General features: G+C 42.6%; 2 protein-coding genes across 3 annotated transcripts; one reads left to right on the top strand and one right to left on the bottom strand.

Annotated features, from left to right (window-relative positions):
• Window positions 1–392: 392 nt before the first annotated feature.
• On the top strand, window positions 393–2,750 carry spryd4 (SPRY domain containing 4). The gene is made up of 2 exons (XM_084015982.1): window positions 393–571; window positions 1,874–2,750. The coding sequence occupies exons 1-2, from the start codon at window positions 436–438 to the stop codon at window positions 2,413–2,415; spliced, it is 678 nt and encodes a 225-aa protein (XP_083872108.1). The 5' UTR covers window positions 393–435; the 3' UTR covers window positions 2,416–2,750.
• Window positions 2,751–2,820: 70 nt separating this feature from the next.
• On the bottom strand, window positions 2,821–17,494 carry LOC311017545 (glutaminase kidney isoform, mitochondrial-like). 2 transcript variants are annotated; one of them, XM_084015962.1, is made up of 18 exons: window positions 17,014–17,494; window positions 15,662–15,749; window positions 13,447–13,568; window positions 10,231–10,360; window positions 10,077–10,156; window positions 9,766–9,929; window positions 8,515–8,573; window positions 6,648–6,680; window positions 6,493–6,551; window positions 5,912–5,978; window positions 5,753–5,803; window positions 5,303–5,479; window positions 5,096–5,227; window positions 4,925–5,017; window positions 4,325–4,386; window positions 4,144–4,220; window positions 3,972–4,035; window positions 2,821–3,852 (listed from the first exon to the last, which is right to left on the bottom strand). In XM_084015962.1, exons 1-18 carry the CDS (start codon window positions 17,223–17,225, stop codon window positions 3,708–3,710), a joined length of 1,815 nt encoding a protein of 604 aa, XP_083872088.1. In that variant the 5' UTR covers window positions 17,226–17,494; the 3' UTR covers window positions 2,821–3,707. The 2 variants fall into 2 exon arrangements, with proteins under 2 accessions (XP_083872088.1, XP_083872089.1); XM_084015963.1 differs by having other exon boundaries at window positions 2,821–3,793.
• Window positions 17,495–18,929: the final 1,435 nt, after the last annotated feature.

Below are 18,929 nucleotides of genomic sequence, written 5' to 3'. Positions count from 1 at the left end.
CTTTGTTTCCTTCTTTTGACAAATGTACTTATTGTAAGTCGCTTTGGACAAAAGCGTCTGCTAAATGACCTAAATGTATAAGTTTGTTTTCAGTTGGATTATTCTTATATCCTTTTGCAAGCTTTTTATTTAATCAAAATGTATTTCCTTTTTATTCATATCTGCGTTTGGTCCTGAACTCCTTTCCTCCTGCAAAACTGTGACACACTGTATTTTGTTTTTTAACTAGCTTTTACTGCTTACTTATAGTACTGTAGTTTTGACACCTGGTACTTACTGAGACTTTCTTCATGCTGATGTGCGTCTGTGTGTTCCTCTCCAGGCCTGCAGGGGGCGGCAGAGCGCGCTGCTGCTACATTTGAACAACTAGAGAGAACAAAAATATATCATGTGAGCAGCAGCAGCAGGGCAGGCAGGCAGCAGCAGTGTAAAAACATGGCGATGCCCGTTACAGCAGTCCGTCTCTGTCGCCTGGCGGGACGAGCTGTCACCTCACTGTCGTCGGTCACGCGCCGGCGGGCCGTCAGTCTGCCAGCGAGGACGCGCAACATTTCCACCTCAACTCGGATCAGTGAGTGAATGTTTTATGTATGTTTTTAATCGCTGTTAGCTTCTGAGCTGCAGCCCAGAGGTCAATGCTCCCAGCTATGCAGCTGCTGACCGCTAATAAAACAACAAAAAAACAACAACAACAAGCAAACAAATTGAGGAAGTCGAGGAAACATTGCGCAAGTTTCCTCTGGTGGATCCGCACGCCCCCCCCCCCCCCCCCCCCCCCCCCCCATTTGGCTAATTTAACTTAGCTATGTTAGCATGTACGATGTAACTGTGTTGTGCTGCTGCTTTCATGTCTGGTAAACCTCCCCTCGGTGTGCTTTTAGGTCCTGAAAGACTACTTGTGACCAGGTAGCTATCATCCTCTCTGAATAACACACGCGGGAAGCAAAATAAATCTCCGCTGACAAGCTAACAGTTAGCTAACAGTTAGCCATTTTTCTTAGAGAGCCACTCCGCGCTAAATTTGACTTTTTTTTTAAAACATATTTTTATGTCGGCTATCGGTTTAATATATCCTGTAGTTCAAATGTTCAGCGTTAATGTTAATAATTTAAATCGTTTGTGCCGTGTAGAAGATACCAACCGCCAACGTTTATCCACTTGGTTCGAACCGACGACTTCTCGGCAAACAGCCAATCAAATTGCAGGAGAGCCAACGGACGATCGGTTTCGAGCATGCGCACTTATGATTGCCCTGCATTTGACCCGTGTTGTGGAGCTAAACGCATGCTAATGCTGCCTCCACGTGCTAATCGGAAATCCTACTTCCAATGTGTGAAATCGGTATTACGAGTCACGTTCAAGTTAAGAATTTTTTTTTAACTTAATTTAATAAATTCAGTTAAGTGTACATAGATTACAGATTAAAATTATGTACACATAAGCAATAGTACACAATAGCGCCGTTAAAAATAAAGCGATCTGCACTGTTCGTAACCTGGTCCAGTCTCCAGTGTGGACTCGGGTTCCATTCCAGTGCTATAGTGAACTCCAGTGAGGCAGGGGAGCGGTGCTTTGTGCTCACTCCCTGTTCACTCTCTGGGAACACGCAACAAAATAAAAATGGCATCTCGTATTTACCATAATTCCGATACCGCATGAAGGCAGCATACCCTAATGACCTTTTTAAATGGTAGAATAACAGCCACAAATGAGGATTTGAGCAATTTGTCTCTGAATCATTCTTATGGAAATTACCATAAAATAACATTTTTTATAATATATTGTTATAATTATAAAACCAGTTAGGCTTCCATCATCAATATTACACTGAAAGTCCTCATTAAAGCACATTTCTTCCTCTTACCCTCTGTAGATCTTCAGTTCAGACTTGATGAGCGAACGGCTCACAGCAGTCTGGACCTCTTCAAGAAAGACACCGCCGTCATCTACCGCATGCTGGGCCTGGACCCGAGCCACGTGCAAAACAACCCGGAGCGTTTCCGGGATTGGGCCGTCGTGCTCGGCGACGAGGAGATCAGCGGCGGGCGCCACTACTGGGAGGTGACGGTCAAGAAGTCTCAACAGTTTCGTCTGGGTGTGGCCGAGGCGCTGATGTCCAGGGAGGACTGCGTGGGCACCAACGCCTCCTCCTGGGTGTTTGGCTACGCCCAGCGCAAGTGGTTTGCCATGACCAGCAATAAGATAGTTCCCATGACGCTGGTGGGAAAGCCGGACCGCATAGGCATCCTGCTCGACTACGAAGCGGGCCTTCTGGCCCTGCTGGACACTGAAAAAGCTGCTATCATTCACACCATCAGGGCTCGGTTCAAGACTCCCCTGTGTCCCGCGTTTGGACTTTGGGACGGGGAGCTGCTCACGCACTCGGGTCTGGAGGAGCCCGAAGGTCTGAAGTGAAGCAGGATGAACCATCGTGGGCTTGACCTCGTCACAGTGGCAACATTAATCACAACGGTGCAGGAAACAGCAATATGTATGTAGCAGTCATTTGCAGGGTGATGGTTATTATTCCATGGTCCGGTTGGCTTATAATGATTCTAGTGATGCACATTCGTACCTTGTGTACGCCATCCATCCTCGTGCAGTCATATCACAGAAGCTGTGTGCATTACCTCTCGGACTAACTCCTGTTACAATTATGTGTGCTTGTCTTTTAGTGGAACATTAACCGTCCCGTTTGGTTGTTTTTACGTCGTTTTCTGGATTTATCCACACAGACGAAAAGCTCCCCCCGCCCCCATTCTGTTATTGTTTAATAAAAAAATAACTACATTGAAACTGTTTTTTACATTTCTTTTTATTTACACCAGGATGGTACATATTTACAGTGACGGACTGAAGCTTTAAGTCGAAGAATTTCACTGCTTTTCAATCGGTTAAACAAAATAAAACCCAGAATAAGTATTGAACTGTACAATGTAACTTACATTTTTATCATATGACTAAGTTGACTTGTTAACGTTATCACTTCAAATACACCTGTATGTTGTATTAGAATAACCCAGATGTGCACGGTTTCCAGCATCTGAGACGTGCAGCTCTCCGTGATGCACAAGTGAGCAATAAAAAGGAAGACGATAACCACGTCAACACAAGGTAACGGCAGTGAATAAACTGGCCTGTGAGCCTCAAGGAGCTGCCGTAAATTACAATGAAACAGTCCTTCCAGTGTTGCACAAAGTGCAACTGAATCACCTCCTGTTGAGTTAATATAATTAATGAAGCAGCTTTGGGAATATTTATACAGCTATTACACAGGGGGGGCATAAAATCCCCCTGATTATATGACATGTTGATAAAGCAACGTACATTTCCATATTTTAACAATAAATATATTATATATTTACATCACAGTGGCGTTTTCCATCAGAAGCTGAGCACAAAAACAGTTCATTAATATTGCAACACAAGCCAAATTGTGGCTTAAATTAATCTTTTTTTTTTTTTTCCCCTTCACACAGCAGATTGCCTGATTAGATGTTGAATAATTTCTCCAGTCTTCAGAAATACATAAAAGGGTCCTGATCCTGCACTGAATAGCTTTTCAACCATCTAAATGCAGAATATAGCATCTATTACCATATAAGAGATGGAACTCATTCATTCGTCAGGCCTCTTAATGTCCTTTAAGTCCTCTCGTAATAAAATAGATGAATTTCCATCACAAACCCTCATGAATCCCTGGTGGTTCAGACGATGCTCTTCAGCGTATCCAGCGAGGTCTTCTGCTCCTCCGGCTCGCTCTCAGCGTACAAACGCTGGTATTCTTGCAGGACTGAAACAATAACATCATGGCCAAACTGCATGGCGTCATCTAGAGGTGTGTTGCCCCATCTGACACATGAATGTAATATGGAGATGGATGAATTGGTATGATTAGTCATATGGAGATGTGTTTCTACCGTAAACAAATCTAATATCGGGTGAATAAATCCAGATTTAAAATCCCCTACCTGTCCTTCATGCAGGGATTCACTTTACAAACTTCCGTGAGGAAGGCGACGGCTTCCGAGTGACCTGGAAGACACAAATTGAGAAACCCCAAATGCCATCGTTAATTTATTCTTGTTTGAATATCAAAGTGGAGATGATGGAAGAATGATTGAGCTCATAATGAAGCGTCACCTTCTGCTGCAGCGATGTGGAGCGCTGTTCGGGAATCGTAGTCCGTCTGCTCCATGTTCACGGCTGAAAGGGCAAACCTGGAGCAGAGGAGAGGGAGCACGCGTGTAAAGGTCGACTGGACTGATGGCGAAGCCTCCGAAACGCTTCCAAGCCTTCTTTAAGGGATTCTGATTCTACTCACCTCCTCAGAGCAGAGAGGTCACCACTGTAGGCTGCAAACATCAGGTTTACCAGTGACTTGTTCTAATGGATCAAAACGCAAGCCTTACTATATGATATTGCTCAAATGTTTTTAAATGAAAATTCACCCCAAGAAGTATTTATAGCCTCTTTCGCACATAGTTCCCGATAAATTCCTCGGATAACCTTCAGGCACTCCTAGTGATTGTCCATTATTCAATCATGTGCTACTTTCAGGGACGTTTCCTGTCTTCCGTAACGAATACTTATGGACACTTAGAAGAAGAAGATGGAAGGCCGGATGTACATGATATTTTCAGAAACCTGGCAGACAAGGAGGCAGTTTTTTGTCCGGTGCCAATGTTCTTATAACGCATTTAATATTCAACGAGTTTGCGAGACAAGGGAAAGCATCGGCGTGAATGCTAAACCGTCGTTACTGCTTTCATTCAACAGTCGTACCGGTATTTTCCCTGAAATGATACGAGGTCTTGAGGTGGGAACTCAGCGGTGTGGATGTCCCTGAATACTGATCCCTGCTCCCATTCATTACCAGCCGGAATGAGAATCGCTGCCTCTGCACTTGTTACACTGAACTCACCAGATCTTCATCTGATCGTCTCCTGGGGTCGTGTTTCTTCGTGAAGTGTCTCAGGTTGTCATAATTGTGGAAGTTGAAACGAGCCAACAGCTCCTAACGAATCAAAAGTGGAATATTTGAAGTGTGCAGACACGAAGATGAGGCGAAGATGAAGAGGAATCGACGGCATACCTGACAGAAGTGAATGCCGCGGACGCTGTTTCCGAGCCGATCTAAAGGCGGAGACCAACACATCATCCCCATGACGTTGGGGACGACCAGCAGGACGGCACCGGAAACGCCAGATTTAGCAGGCAAGCCCACCTGAACGAGAGGATGAGGGTTTAACGTTTTAGTGACGAAGCTTTCGAACACGTCCTGAAAAGCCAGGCGACTCACGTGGAAGGCGAACTGTCCGGAGAAGTCGTACATGCCACAGGAGTGCATGAGGCTCAGGGTGTTGCGGACGGCTTCGGGGCTCAGCACGTGCTCGCCTGTGATTGGACAAATACCCCCGTTGGCCAGAGTGGCAGCGATGACACTTCCTGACTCGCATGTCACTTCAATGGAGCACAACTGGGGGGAAACGGGTAAAATAATCGATTTGTAGACTTTTGGGAAACAACACTTGCATATTTTTATGCTAAGATGCAAAGACAGATACTAAAAGACGTCGCTCTACAGTTGGTTAGCTTAGCTTAGCTTGCCTGGAAACAAACACATTATATCTGGCACGGTGCAGTGATTTTCTGGAGTCAGCCAGTAAATGATTTACGTTCAACTAAAAATGGAGAAAATACTTTTTTTCCACACTACTAGTACGGCACGCATAAAGACAAAGCGTTTTACCTGGAAGTAGAAGTCGAGGGCGGCCATCATATCTGCATTGTCAGGGAAGCACTACGGGGATAAAAAAAGTTAGCACGTACTTAGGATATTCAATCTTTCCTGAAAACCCGAAGCACTTGGAGGTGATTGTAATTAAAGAAAACATTAAAAAACGCTCACTTTTTTCTCTTTGAGGTAATAACCGATTGCATAATTCCTATCACCGGTCTCCCTCTCTGACTGGAAACTGCAAGAAGATAAAAAAAAGGCATTTCAAAAATTGCATTTTACACAGTCTAGGAATCCGTTGGCTTTCGGTGTGGAAGCAGAGAAGCCTCTGGGGGGGTTTATATTTCTGTGGATCCGGGTAGCCAGCAGACATCTGGGCCAAGACGTCCTTGCCGATTGTTTACAGTCCAAGAGTTGGATTTAAGGGATGACAGATTATCTGACAAGTAGCCTGTTCACAAGCTAATTTTAAACCAATTAAAAAGTAAATCAACGTCACACGATAGCCGCTGGCTTCAGAAGTGGCATTTTGGCCGTCTCGCCTCTTTTGCTCTCCACACAGACCTTTAACCTGCATCCAACCAAAGCCTGCTCGAACGTGATTGGTCAATAGTACTCAGACCACAAATGAAAACCAGAATGCTGTTGCCAACGTGCTTTGCATACGAGTGCAGAATATTTCTTTTATAGATTACATTTTTCTCGTGACACCTAAGGCGATGAGGTTGCAATTCTTGAAGCGCAGTACTCACGTTGCATTGCTGAAGCCCACATATTCTGTACCAGCCAGCCTTTTCAAGAACTCCATCACCTGCAATGACATCATACTTACACAGGGACGAGCAGGAAGACCGAACAAATCACCGGAGTAGAGAAAAAGTTTGAAAAAGAATAGAATTTAACTCACGTAGTCGAATCTCTCCGCCTTATTTGCATGAGGCTGTCAACAGAGATGGAAAAAAGATTTAAGTATGTCAGAGCAACAGTCAGCGAGTCCCTATAGATGGCAGTGTTTCAGTACTTTGACGGTTTTGGAGCCGGGCATCGAGGTGTGACATGTGCATGATCTCTTTGTCGGTCCAAATGTACACGCCGTGGCCCCGGGGGAGCCGTTAACGACCAAGCTTGAATTTCCCCCGGACCAGTCCAGGGATTATTACCAAGTTATAAAGTTACAAAAATGGGGGAGCATGGTCACATTCCTATTTAATGACACTACCTGGAAATGTTAAGGATGATATCAAATATTACTGCGAGGTGACCTCAGGAAAAAAAAAAAAAACAACTCATGGCCAATAAAGGAGTTGATTTTTATGTCTTTCCAGGTGGTTGCCCTCCGGCGCTTCTGGCAACTAGCGTTTTTGAACAAAACATACATTTTGGGACATTTTAATTCGGGAGAGTTCCCCACTGGCATATGAATATTGCAGAAAGTCAAAAACAGCTTTTTCTTATCATCTTTCTATATTCTCTGACCCGTGCACATAATAACAAGCAAGTAACCTCGTCAGTCCGTCTATAAATTATATTTATATTTATCCACACACACACACACACACACACACACACACACACACACACACACAGTGTGAGGCTACCACACCTTCTGTTCAAGGGGCTGTCATTGGCCAGAAGCAAACACACGCCCCTGCTGTTGGACACACAGAGTCCTTTACGGATGAACTTGACCCACATATGATAACAAGTCCAGAGTATCTCTTCAGTCAGCTGGGAATGTCAGGAAAAATGTCCAGAGGGAAAAGAACACAACCATCCTCCCCAGCTCGTCTGACGATAAGGTCAAAGCTCACAGATGAGTCGGTCTGATGAGTCCGATGGCGACGGCTGACTGATCAACGGGCCGATGTGATTCGGTACATCATCTTTGGATGCACCAATCTTATTTTACATTAGAGGTCATGCCGATACTGAGTACCGATATGAGTAATAATACCGTTAGTTATGTTTCATTTTCATCAGCTGTTCCTCACTTTTCTGACTATAACAAATCAAATATTAAATGTGATGCTGTTACTAATTAACCATTTAATCGTGCTTATCAGTTAAAACAAATATTAGAAATAAAGAAAGAGTACTGGTTTTTGGCACCGGTGCATCCCGAGCTACATGACCAGAAGAAACAGTATTCTGTGGCTTCACACTGAACTTGAGCCACTGATGCAACCGTTCAGGCCTTCAGAAAGCCCAATTATTCTATAATAACAATTTTCAGGAACAGAAAGCTTCACACATTTAAGATTACCAAAGCGATGATGATTTCCGGGCACCGCTGTCTCACAGACTGCAAATAAAAGGTGTCGCGTTTTTCTCCATGATTTCTCATGTTGCACATTTGCAGCTTTCATTTTTGCCAATTTGGTGAAATGGGTCCCTGTACTTTAACTTCCTGCTTCGACCGAGGACGTGAGCGAAGAGCGATGTTTAGTACAAACCTGAGAGCATCGTCTGTGGGCCTCCTTTATTGGTGGAACACAGAAACACGTCTGGTAATCCTGTGTAGTTTCTTGTTTTTCATCATTTTTAAAGCACTTTTTGACCCGTGTTTCCACGCAGTGAGAGGCTGCAGCAGGACGTGACACGGTAAGACATTCACTGAGGTCTGAGTTTCAACTCAAACAGCATGAATGGATGCTGTCTCTTTGTTTTTCCTCAGTCATGACAGCCAACTGTGTAGTACATGTTTGTCTGTATATCCTCAAATGAAAACCTCTGCGTCTACAATCGCATCGTTTGCTGACCATTTCTTTTCTTACCTTAACTAAGGAACTGATGACGATAGCTCCGGCGTTCACCATCGGGTTGTGCGGTTTATCTGCACAAGAAGCAACACACATTATCACTCATTTGCCCCCCTAACCACAAGAGCAATAAACTACTGAGATTAAAGGCAATATTTCACCAGAGCGAATTGAGCACCGCCAGCTAATAAACCGAAACACATTAAGTACGATTCTGTTTATTGTTCTGCTTCAGAGGGGAATATGTGATCGCAAAATGCCTACCAGGGTGGGATTTAACCTTTTTTTTTTCTTCTCCAATAAAACAAGGGCTTGTTTGAGACAACAACCAGTGAAGAGTTGTTAAGATTTCAGGCATACTAGGGGAGAAGATGCATTTCGTGTAGTGTTACAACATTTTTACAAAACTAGGATTCATCTACCTTACAATATCAGAGATCTTAACCCTAGGGGGTCCGCAGAGTTACTGCAGGGTCCCCCAAATTATTTTAAGACTTTATATCTTCCAAAAATTTAAATATGTCCAAAACACAAATACAACCTATAATAATAAGCAAATATACATCTTACTATTTGTTAAATGTTGTGAAATTGTGATGTAGAAATGTCAATATAGAATTAAAATATATTACAATTCTTATATTAATGGCTTAGCATTGTAAACTAGGGGTGAGTATTGGCAAGAACCTCATGATGTGATACGTATCATGATACTTTGGACACGATACGTATCCCGATATTGCGATATAAATAAAGATAAAAACACAAGTACCTGTATATGTACATCAGATGATATTGATCAGAGGACAAATTGAGTCAAAACTACTTCACTCAAAACAGCCTCTCCATTTTATTAATTCCCATGAAATTCACTGGAATAAATATTGAAAATAAAATGATAAAGTACTACATTCACAGCGTGTCTAAACATGAATGTTTTTTTTTTTTAAATCGATCTTTGGAGTTGAAAATATTGTACACCCAATACAACGATATTGGGTCGCAAAGTATCGCGATATATTGCCGTATTGATATTTTCACCCACCCCTCTTGTAAACATTACAAAGTACTTTAATACATGGAACTATAGACTACACATTATTATTGGCCAGGTTATAAGCAACACAATATATGATATGAGGTCAGAGGGGTCACTTTAAACCTTGGGGGTCCATGGCCTGAAAAAGACCTCTGATCAATATTATTGTAAGAGCTTGTTCTCGAGGCTAAGTGGAGTTAAAGTCCCGATCACGTTTCATCGCTTACCTTCGTCGTTTAGCGACAGTTTGTTGAACTTGAACCCGCTGGGCTCTTTGCCCACGAAGCCGTGAACGTGGTCGCTGCCGAACTCGTGCACGGCGATGGCGTACTCCAGGGGCTTCACGCATGACTGCAGACAAAAGGGAACCTTGGTGTCACCCACAGAGTGTCTGCATCAATGAGGATGTAATGGAGGAGAAACATGGAAAGCAAACACAAACAAACAAAAAATGGAGTGTTAGTGAGGGGGGGGATACACACAGTGGAGGTTTTCTTTCAGAATGGAAACATGCATCGATGTGAAGACGCTAACGTACCTCTGTCCGTCGATGGTGCACAAAGACACGCCCCAGAGGTCGGGGCTGAACTTGGCCAGCTGGGGAATGTAATTAGCGACCTGTGTGGAGACACAGATGTGTTACTGGAATGAACTAGCAGACAACCGAATGTGTATGTTAGTCTACCACCTACCTGCCCCGCCTCCTGCCGCTGTGCACTTTCGTACATCCTGTCGATGTGCTGTGTCATTTCTTCAAAGTTCGGAATGATGAACTTTTTCCTGAAAGCCTTCGTCAACAGCAAGATGTTGTTGCCCACGCACCTGCGATAGGAAACATCGAGCAATTAAAAATACAGCCGACAAACAAACATTTCCTTTCCTCCTAGTTATATGTAACCACACAGATCATTTTAATAAGTTCTGATGACCCCGGTTTTGGGATGTCAGCCTCAGTCAGATAGAGTGGTAGTTAATTAAATTTGGTTTTGGGTGCTCACAAAGAGCCAGCTGGTGAAACATGTAATATGAGAGAAGTCATAAAAGAAAGCCAATAGTTTTCACTTTTTGAAGGATCTTTCACTACCAAGGCTGTTCCACGTCATTCCAGTTCCTTCCAGAAGTGTTTTGTGGCTCGCAAATATCTCATTTAAATAGATTTATTCATTTTCATAAGAAAAACTCCCGTGAGGGCCCTATTATAAGGGTTTAATCTAAAGTCGAGTCTAGTGAAAGTGCAGCTGTTGGACAAAGAGGAATAATTAGAAGCACGTGTGAATGAGGCCGTCATTAATCAAATCAGCTCATTAAATCAGTGCCTACGCCGTGGACAGTGCACTGACAGTTTAATAATAATAATAAATAAAACATCATAAATGCTTTCAACAACATTGAAAGCATTTATGATGCCCTTCCTTCTGGGTCTGTGTGCTCACAGTAGTGCTGGGCGGTATACCGGTTCATACCGAATACCGGTGTTTTTTTTGTTTATGATATGCATTTTTCATATACCCCAATACCGGTGAGTGCGTAGCGTATGAACGTCGGGAACGCAGAGCGGCGGAACGTCGCGCCGCCGGACATTGTTTGAGAGGGGGCTGTTTAGCAGCTGCACCAAACAAGCAGCATGCGAGAGCACAGCCTGTGTTGAGCGTAAGATGCGGTGAAAAAATAGATAAACACGGCGAAAGTTTCTTTTTGCCGAAACTTTCGCCGTGTTTATCCATTTCTTTTTTTCGCCGAAACTTTCGCCGAAAGTTCCGAACGAGCAAGCAATGAAACAGAAGAACTTGTGCCGAAAAGAGGAGCCGTGTCTGTTGTTTGGAAATTCTTCGGCTTTAAAAAATCGACGTCGAACAAACAACAATATTCTGCAAATGCCGTCGGGCTAAAGTTGTAGCCGCTGTTCGCACTGCGGGAGAAGAGACGAGTCAAATGTCACTCAAAGACGCGTTTGCTAGGGGGACTGCCTACGACAAGAAAAGCAAACTGTGGAACTATTTATTTTTTTAATTTATTTGTTTCAATATTATTTATGGATGTTGCCTTAATTGATGTCCAGTGGATAAAGAAGTCTTCATATTGCAGTTACAGGAGACGTATTGTTTACATTGTGTAGCCAGTTGGTTTACAAAAGATGTTTTTTCAAGTTGCAAAACAATAAAGGGTTCTGTATTTTGACTGCAACAGTCATGCATTCTGATTCCTTCACATCATTAATGCTAGTGTGGACATTAATGTTTTTCTACAATATTCACTCCTTATGACATTAAAATATGTCAGTCCAAGCCAATTTACTGCAGTAATTATTCTCTAAATTATTAGAAAATTAGGTTAACACCCAGTCGTGCTTGAAAAAAAAAATACCGTCAAATACCGTGAAACCGATATCATTTTGAAAAATACCGTGATATACATTTTTGGTCATACCGCCCAGCACTAGCTCACAGTGATAAAAGGTGCATTCGAAAAAAATGTCTTTTAATGTATTTTGGTCCTGGTTACTGTGAGTAATACAGTTTCCATTTAAACTACCTTCTACTGAAAAAATAGTCCCTATAACAACTGTTGACAAGGTGTCTTGTGGATTAAGGAAAGACAGTATAAGACTGTATGACTTCAAACATAATTTCATGAGACTCTCAAATGATATTTCATTCATCGGTGTGGAAGCAGAATATGTCAACACACTGCAATTAAAACCAATCTGCATGTCAAGAAACCACTAGAGGTAAGTAAGAAAATGTTTTTTTTTGTTGTTGTTGTAATTTGAACCAACCCCCATCATAGGAGTAATCTCTGCTCGCTAACAAATATAGCTTCAGGCTAGTGTTGCTAATTTAACCTCTGTCAGTAAGCCGACGGTTATGTTAAATAGTTAACACAGACTTATCTTGGCTTTGGCTCAGGCTCTACGGCCTCCATCACTGAGCCTGGCTCTGCCTGAGAACTGATGTTCTAACTGGACCTGCAATCAATTTCTATCTAATTGAAATGCTCGACTGCACACTGAATTCAAAATGACCAATAAATACTCAGGTAAACGGGGTAAACAAACACACCTGTCTATCTCAGCAGATCCTAATAGTTATTCATTGCTATCGTTTCTCAGCAGCGCTGTATGCTCTCAAGGAAAGGTATGTGCATTCTATCACAGCTGGTCTGAACTAAAATATCTGACCTGCTGCCCTCGCTGATCCAAGGCTACGCTAGCGTGAGGCTTTGGGACACTTGGAGAAAAGAGCGGAGAAGAGCTTGCATTATTCATCTGGGCCATTTCCTAAATATATATGTCTCTATCTCTGGTAGCATATTTATAGTGAACTCTCCACTGTACTTCAGGAACAGATAAACCCCACAAATCAAAGAAAACAAGCGTAAACAGCCAATTAAGTGTAAATGATAGCGTTTGGACAGCTGTCTGCATGGGAGGCTTTCAGATCTAGTGCTACTACTGCAACGGCCACTGTCTGGAGCTCAACCAGAATGATGCCCTTTCTACAACACCCCTCTCCCACACACACACACACACACCCTCCTCAGTCTGTCTGCACCTTCTACTGCTTTGGCTGCCATGTGTGCATGTGATTTGGCGAGTAGCAGCTGACCATCGTAAAAACGCCTGTCTCCGTCAGTCTCTTGGACTCAAATAGCGCTGACTCCTCCTCCTGGTGCTCCTTAACCACAAAGAAGTACTGAAGTGCCAAAGACCCCAACTCACCTCGCACGCTGTCATCCAACTCTTTTTTTTTTTGGTTCATGCAATTTCTAAGTAAGAAGACGCCCATTAGAAACAATAAAAGTGTATATTCAAACAGGGGTGGTTTGTTTACCTTTCCACATGCCAGCCCAACCCCCTCCCCCCCCCCCTTTTTTGCATAGCTCAGAGAAAAACAAAGCGTATATCTCACCTTCTGAAGAGCTTCTTGTCCATCACGACTGGCCCGGTGGAGTCACGCGAGGAATGTCGCATCTGACGGACACAGTCACGCAGCCGAGGGTCCGATGTCAACAAGCCCGTCTTCCTCAAAGCCTGGAGACGAGGCAGACGAGGCGGGTTTCAAGCACATTAATACACACGGGAGAAAAAGAGAGGGGAAAGTACATGGCAGACTTGGGTCAGTGTTTCTCATAATGTCAATTAGCACCAAACCATGTGTGTGGGTGGATATAGTTAGGGGGTTTCAAAGACTCGGGGGGATACAGGCGCACGCAAAATCACTGGAATCTCTCGCAAGTCACTCGTAAAGCTGACAGCCACTGTATGGACCATGTGGGTCTATTTTTGGGGACGACATCCTCCCGACCATAGAGGCTCAAAGAGTCTCTCATCCGATAACTGACTGCCTGAGCCAACGAGCAAACGAGCCAACGAGCACGCGGCCGTGGCTGCTATCGAATGTCTCGGAGTGATTCTGAGCTTCTGGGTGGGAAATGTTGAAGTCGGGGCTGTCCCTCGTATTTGGATGGTGTATTTGTAATATATATTTGTACCAAATGGGTGATTAATCAAGACAGAAAATTCATTCTCAGTTCTCGGCTGCTATAGAGCTATATATCCGGTGCATCTAGACAAGCCATGATTGGAAAGATATTTATATGATTTGTTAAACGAGTTTGAAAATGCTTTCATTGTGTAATTTTCCAATGCCAATCAGCTTGTTTCCAAAGGTTTCTCCAATTCAGTGGGTTTTTCTTTCTACCAACAGTGATGTCCCATCTTACAACAACAGAAACAATTTAATACAATAAAAAAGAAGAAACATTCTTGAAGACTGACAAAGAGTCTAAGTGTTATCTACAGTACACGCATTGATACACTTTGCCGGTTTATGTCCTAACCAGGTCACCTCTGCAAACACATCTAGTCATCCGTGGCAGTAACGGTAAGTGTTGACACACGGCTGTTCTCCTAAAAGCATGGCACCCTTTTTTAAAATCACTGAGTCGCCATAGACACCGAGGTCACCAGATGTCCACTGGCTGTCTCTTTTTTTTTTTTTAATGCGAGTGTGTAAAAGGTCACACGCAGCCTAATGAGGTTGTGACGATTTGCAATAGCTTGTTGGTGATCAGAGATCTGTGTCCTGTTCAGATTCTGAGACATGTTCAATATAGGACGTAGGAAGTATGAACTATGGCACATAGTTGACATCTCTTGAGTAGTTTGTTTGTTTGTTTGTGTGTGTGTGTGTGTGTGTGTGTGTGTGTGTGTGTGTGTGTGTGTGTGTGTGTGTGTATGTGTGTGTGTGTGTGTGTGTGTGTGTGTGTGTGTATGTGTGTGTGTAGGGAGATCTGAGCCTTACAGTCTACCCTAGTCACTAAGTAAGTCCTTAGGTTCTATTGTTTAACCCTCCTGTTATCCTTGGAGTCAATTTGACCCCATTCAATGTTTAACGTCTCTGAAAAAGATCACTTTTTTTGCTTGATCTTCAGTGACTTTTCCTAATTGAATGGGGAAAAATAGGTTAACATTAAATTAACATGATGAAATGTCCTGTACACATTTTGGATTAATTTACAAAAAAGTTCTCATGGTCCAGCTGCCAGACTTAGTTCTGCTATTGTTAGAGATTTTTTCATGATTTGCATATTTTTCCATTGGCACGTAATCTGGATAAATACTGTGATGATATTGTCATCATTGTTCTCCGACAGCGATTACCTCACTCCTGCTATATTTAGTCCAAACATGTGGGAAAGTCCCAAAACACCTTTTAAACTTGACCCCTGAACCCCAGCTCTGGGTGCTTGTTGTGGGATCGTATATCCCCCCCACCCCTCAAAGGTTTATTTAACCAGTCACGGGTGCTTTTTTTCGGATATGCAATAGAGCTGTCGGGGCAAAGCAACGTTTGTGGCGTACGGCCGCAGCATGTTTCATGGAAAGACAAAACAGTCCGAAGGTGCGACAACGGAAATGTGAAAAGCTTCTCGTGGGTGATGCTGGGAAAAACGTATTGACTCTGAAAATCATGAATGAGCGTCTTCTAGTCCTGCCTTTTGTTGTAATATGACACTATAAATCTAATCCAATTGAATTAAGTGTGTGTGTGTGTGTGTGTGTGTGTGTGTGTGTGTGTGTGTGTGTGTGTGTGTGTGTGTGTGTGTGTGTGTGGGACTCACAGAGATGAACTGAGACAGCGGGATCGTCTCTTTGCCTTCAGTGATGGTGTAGAAAAGTACGTCCTCCATGCTGGACATCAACTTACTTCTGCCAAAACAAACAACAAATGCAAATGTTGTGATCTTTGAATTTGGACCGGCTGCAGTGTGTCGACACGAAACAAACAGCAGCATGTCAAAGTTTATGTCAATAACATGCAGGTAGGGAAAATATGGGTAAACTCCAGCAATGACATACATTACAACCATACAGAAAAAAAGGTTCCTGTTACGGTGTACAGTTTGTCCCTTTACTGTTTGGTTATAGCAAACCTTAAACACGGGCTACAAATGTCTACTTTGGAATACTATTGGAAAACACGAATATGACAAAAGTTAGAAAAATTAAAAATACAATACAAAAAGGTAGACTGAAACACCAACATGCCACCTGCCAGTAGCTTTTTTACTCTAGTACTGTGTGTACTTATAGTTACCAAGATACACATGAGATTTGTAAATAATATAACTTTTAAAATGTTTACTTTCTTACTTGTCTGTGTGTTAAGAAGGCTAATGTTAGCTAATTTTATGCTATTAGCTCGCGCCAAAATCGGGTTAGCCTAGCATAAATACTGGAAGCAAAGAGGGGAAAGCTACGTACCACCTCTATAGCTCCACAATTAACACATATATTTTGTTTGCCTTTTTACCAAAAAAAAAACAAGAATAACTGAAGAGTCAAAACAACAAGTTGTAGTTTTACGGGCGGACTATTTCTTCTTGCCTGGGCGAGGACAAACTAAACCGCAACTTCTTTTAACGTTTTAGTTTGTGTACAAATTAAACAATCATCATATAACGTCCGAATAATGCGGTTTGTAGGTGCTGGTAGGCGTTTTTACGTTTTATTTATTTTTTAATTCTGACCATTTAGTGGACAGGACCATGCTAGCTGTTTCCGCCTCGTTGCTAAGTAACAGTGAGGAGGGATAACATGAACAGGTAGGATGAGATGCATCGCGGAGGGATCTTATCACCCTTCGGCTAAAAACAATTAGCAGATGCATCACAGAGTTAGCTTTAACGGTCAAAAAGAGTGATATGGACCCATTTATCACGAGAAAAGTGAATACTGGTAAGAATATATTTAACACAAACGTAACGTTGAACTTGTGACATGACTTTAAAAAAAACTTTATTTTACTATTACTGCACAATATATGTTTAATGATGTGGTAGTAGCTAACTAGCATGAACTATGAGATTAGTTTCTGGACTACGTGAAGATTATGTGGGGATATTGTAAAAGTACGAGCAGTATTTTCCCTAATTAATGGTGATGTATTCGCGTGGACGGAGCTGCGACCTACTTGGGGTGTCCTTGGTCCACATCAGGGCCCTTCTGCTGGTGAAAGGCTCTGTGGGTGGAGAGGGATGCTGCGGCCCAGCAGGGCAGAGGGACCGGCTGCTGCGTCCGGGACGAAGCCGTGTTGTCAGCTCCGACTCTGACAGAGATCCCTGCATTTTTAAATAGCTGCACGATTCCCGGGTTAGCTGTCCTCAGACTTTTCAGGCAGTGCATTGTGATAACTAGGGCTTGATATTTAATAATTCAGAAGATTTTTTTTTTATTTCCCTCCCTGAAGTAGCTGATCTAGAGAGGGTATTTGTGACCAATGTTTCCCCCCTCGGTCCTCAGAGCTTTAATAACAGCTGCTGTCTAATGTGACTGGAGGAGTCGGGAGGCTGTTAGCCGGGGGGCGGGGCTGTGACACAGACTTGGGGGTCAATGACCAGCAGCTACTCACCAAACCGGTGTTTGACTTTCTGCTGCTGGTTAATAAAGGGGAAAGAATATCAGCACTCAGGGCACTCAGCTCTGTTTTCACCCCACTTAATGCTCTTTCAAAAAAAGGGAAAAAAGCAGTGTATTATGTTCCAAATTAAAAGAAATACAAATTAATAATGTAACATCAGCATACAACAAGTGTGGCCCAAATTTAAATTGGGTTAAAGGAGCGGGGACGAGCTCCAATATCCACAAACAAGCGTTATTCCCCAAACATAGCAGCATTTAAAATTAACATAAGGCTTGGACATAAGGCTACCAAAGAAGATTATTTATCTCTTATCACAGAAGTTAGGCCGTTCAGAGCCTGGGTGTGTTAATTGTATACTTTTATATATTTCATTTATAATGTATTTTTCTTTCTGCGACTTATTAAACCATTAATTCTGTGGCTTTACAAAGCTGTTGCTGTAATAGAATGACTACTACTATTATTAAACCTATACTACAAAAACATTATTATTAGTAGTCATAGGAGTATTGTTGTTGTTAAAAAATGGTCACAGTAATAATAATAATGATTATAATGATACTAATTCTTTTTACTGTTGGCTTTTACAAAAATAATATAAATTACAGTGTGACATTCACTTGGTGAGCCAGGTGTCGGTATCACAACAGGAATCATTCTAAAATCCTCGATGACAAATTCTGCAGCTTTATTGGTCATTAGTGATGTTCTGTTGTTTAAGATTTAATCCAAACATGCACTGCTGTAAACGTGGACTGCTGTCTATTCCAGGAAATAATACGCTGTAATAAGTCAGGTTTACACCAGAGAATCATTTCCACTGCTGTTAGATGGCGACACCCCATGGTGAGTTTCCCACACTGACGCACTGCAACTTTACTATCTTGTCCTCTAGGTGGCGTACTCACTCCAGGACCCTGTGCTCAGGTCAGTGTCTGTTCTCCTGACTGTTGTTTTGTTGAGAGGACACATCAAAGTGGTGTCTGAGATCCTTCCTCTCCATAGTGGTTTTTGGCAGGTTTCCTGGTGCTTCAAACACAAACTTCTCGTATAATGTGTGGTCTCTTGGGATGGAAGTACCGGCTTCCTGTCTTTGATGGCAGCTGCTGTGTGAGATGCTCCTCAGTAAGACAGCGGCCGACTGAGACAGTTTTAGAATATACTAATCGCTTTGCAAATTTGAATCTTTTGCTATTCATCTTCCTTTTTGAACTATCATCATCAACTATCATATTCCTCTTCTCAAGGTGGTTCTTATGAAGGCAATTTAAATCAATCAGGAGATCAAGGATCCTGGTGATAACCCACCATGGCCACGTTTCACAGCACACATGCCTCCAGCATGTGTGCACATTCTACCCTTCTACTTCTTGCAGACTGTGCAGTATTCATTTCCAATCAGACTCTAGAGGGTGACACAATATTATCTCCATTACCAAATAAACAAGGTCTCTCGAGGTTCTGGT

This window comes from Eutrigla gurnardus (genome assembly GCF_963514095.1).
Source record: "Eutrigla gurnardus genome assembly, chromosome: 8".
Classification (NCBI taxonomy): Eukaryota; Metazoa; Chordata; class Actinopteri; order Perciformes; family Triglidae; genus Eutrigla; species Eutrigla gurnardus.
The sequence above is the reverse complement of the archived record's forward strand: the minus strand, read 5'-3'. Positions and strand labels throughout refer to the sequence as shown.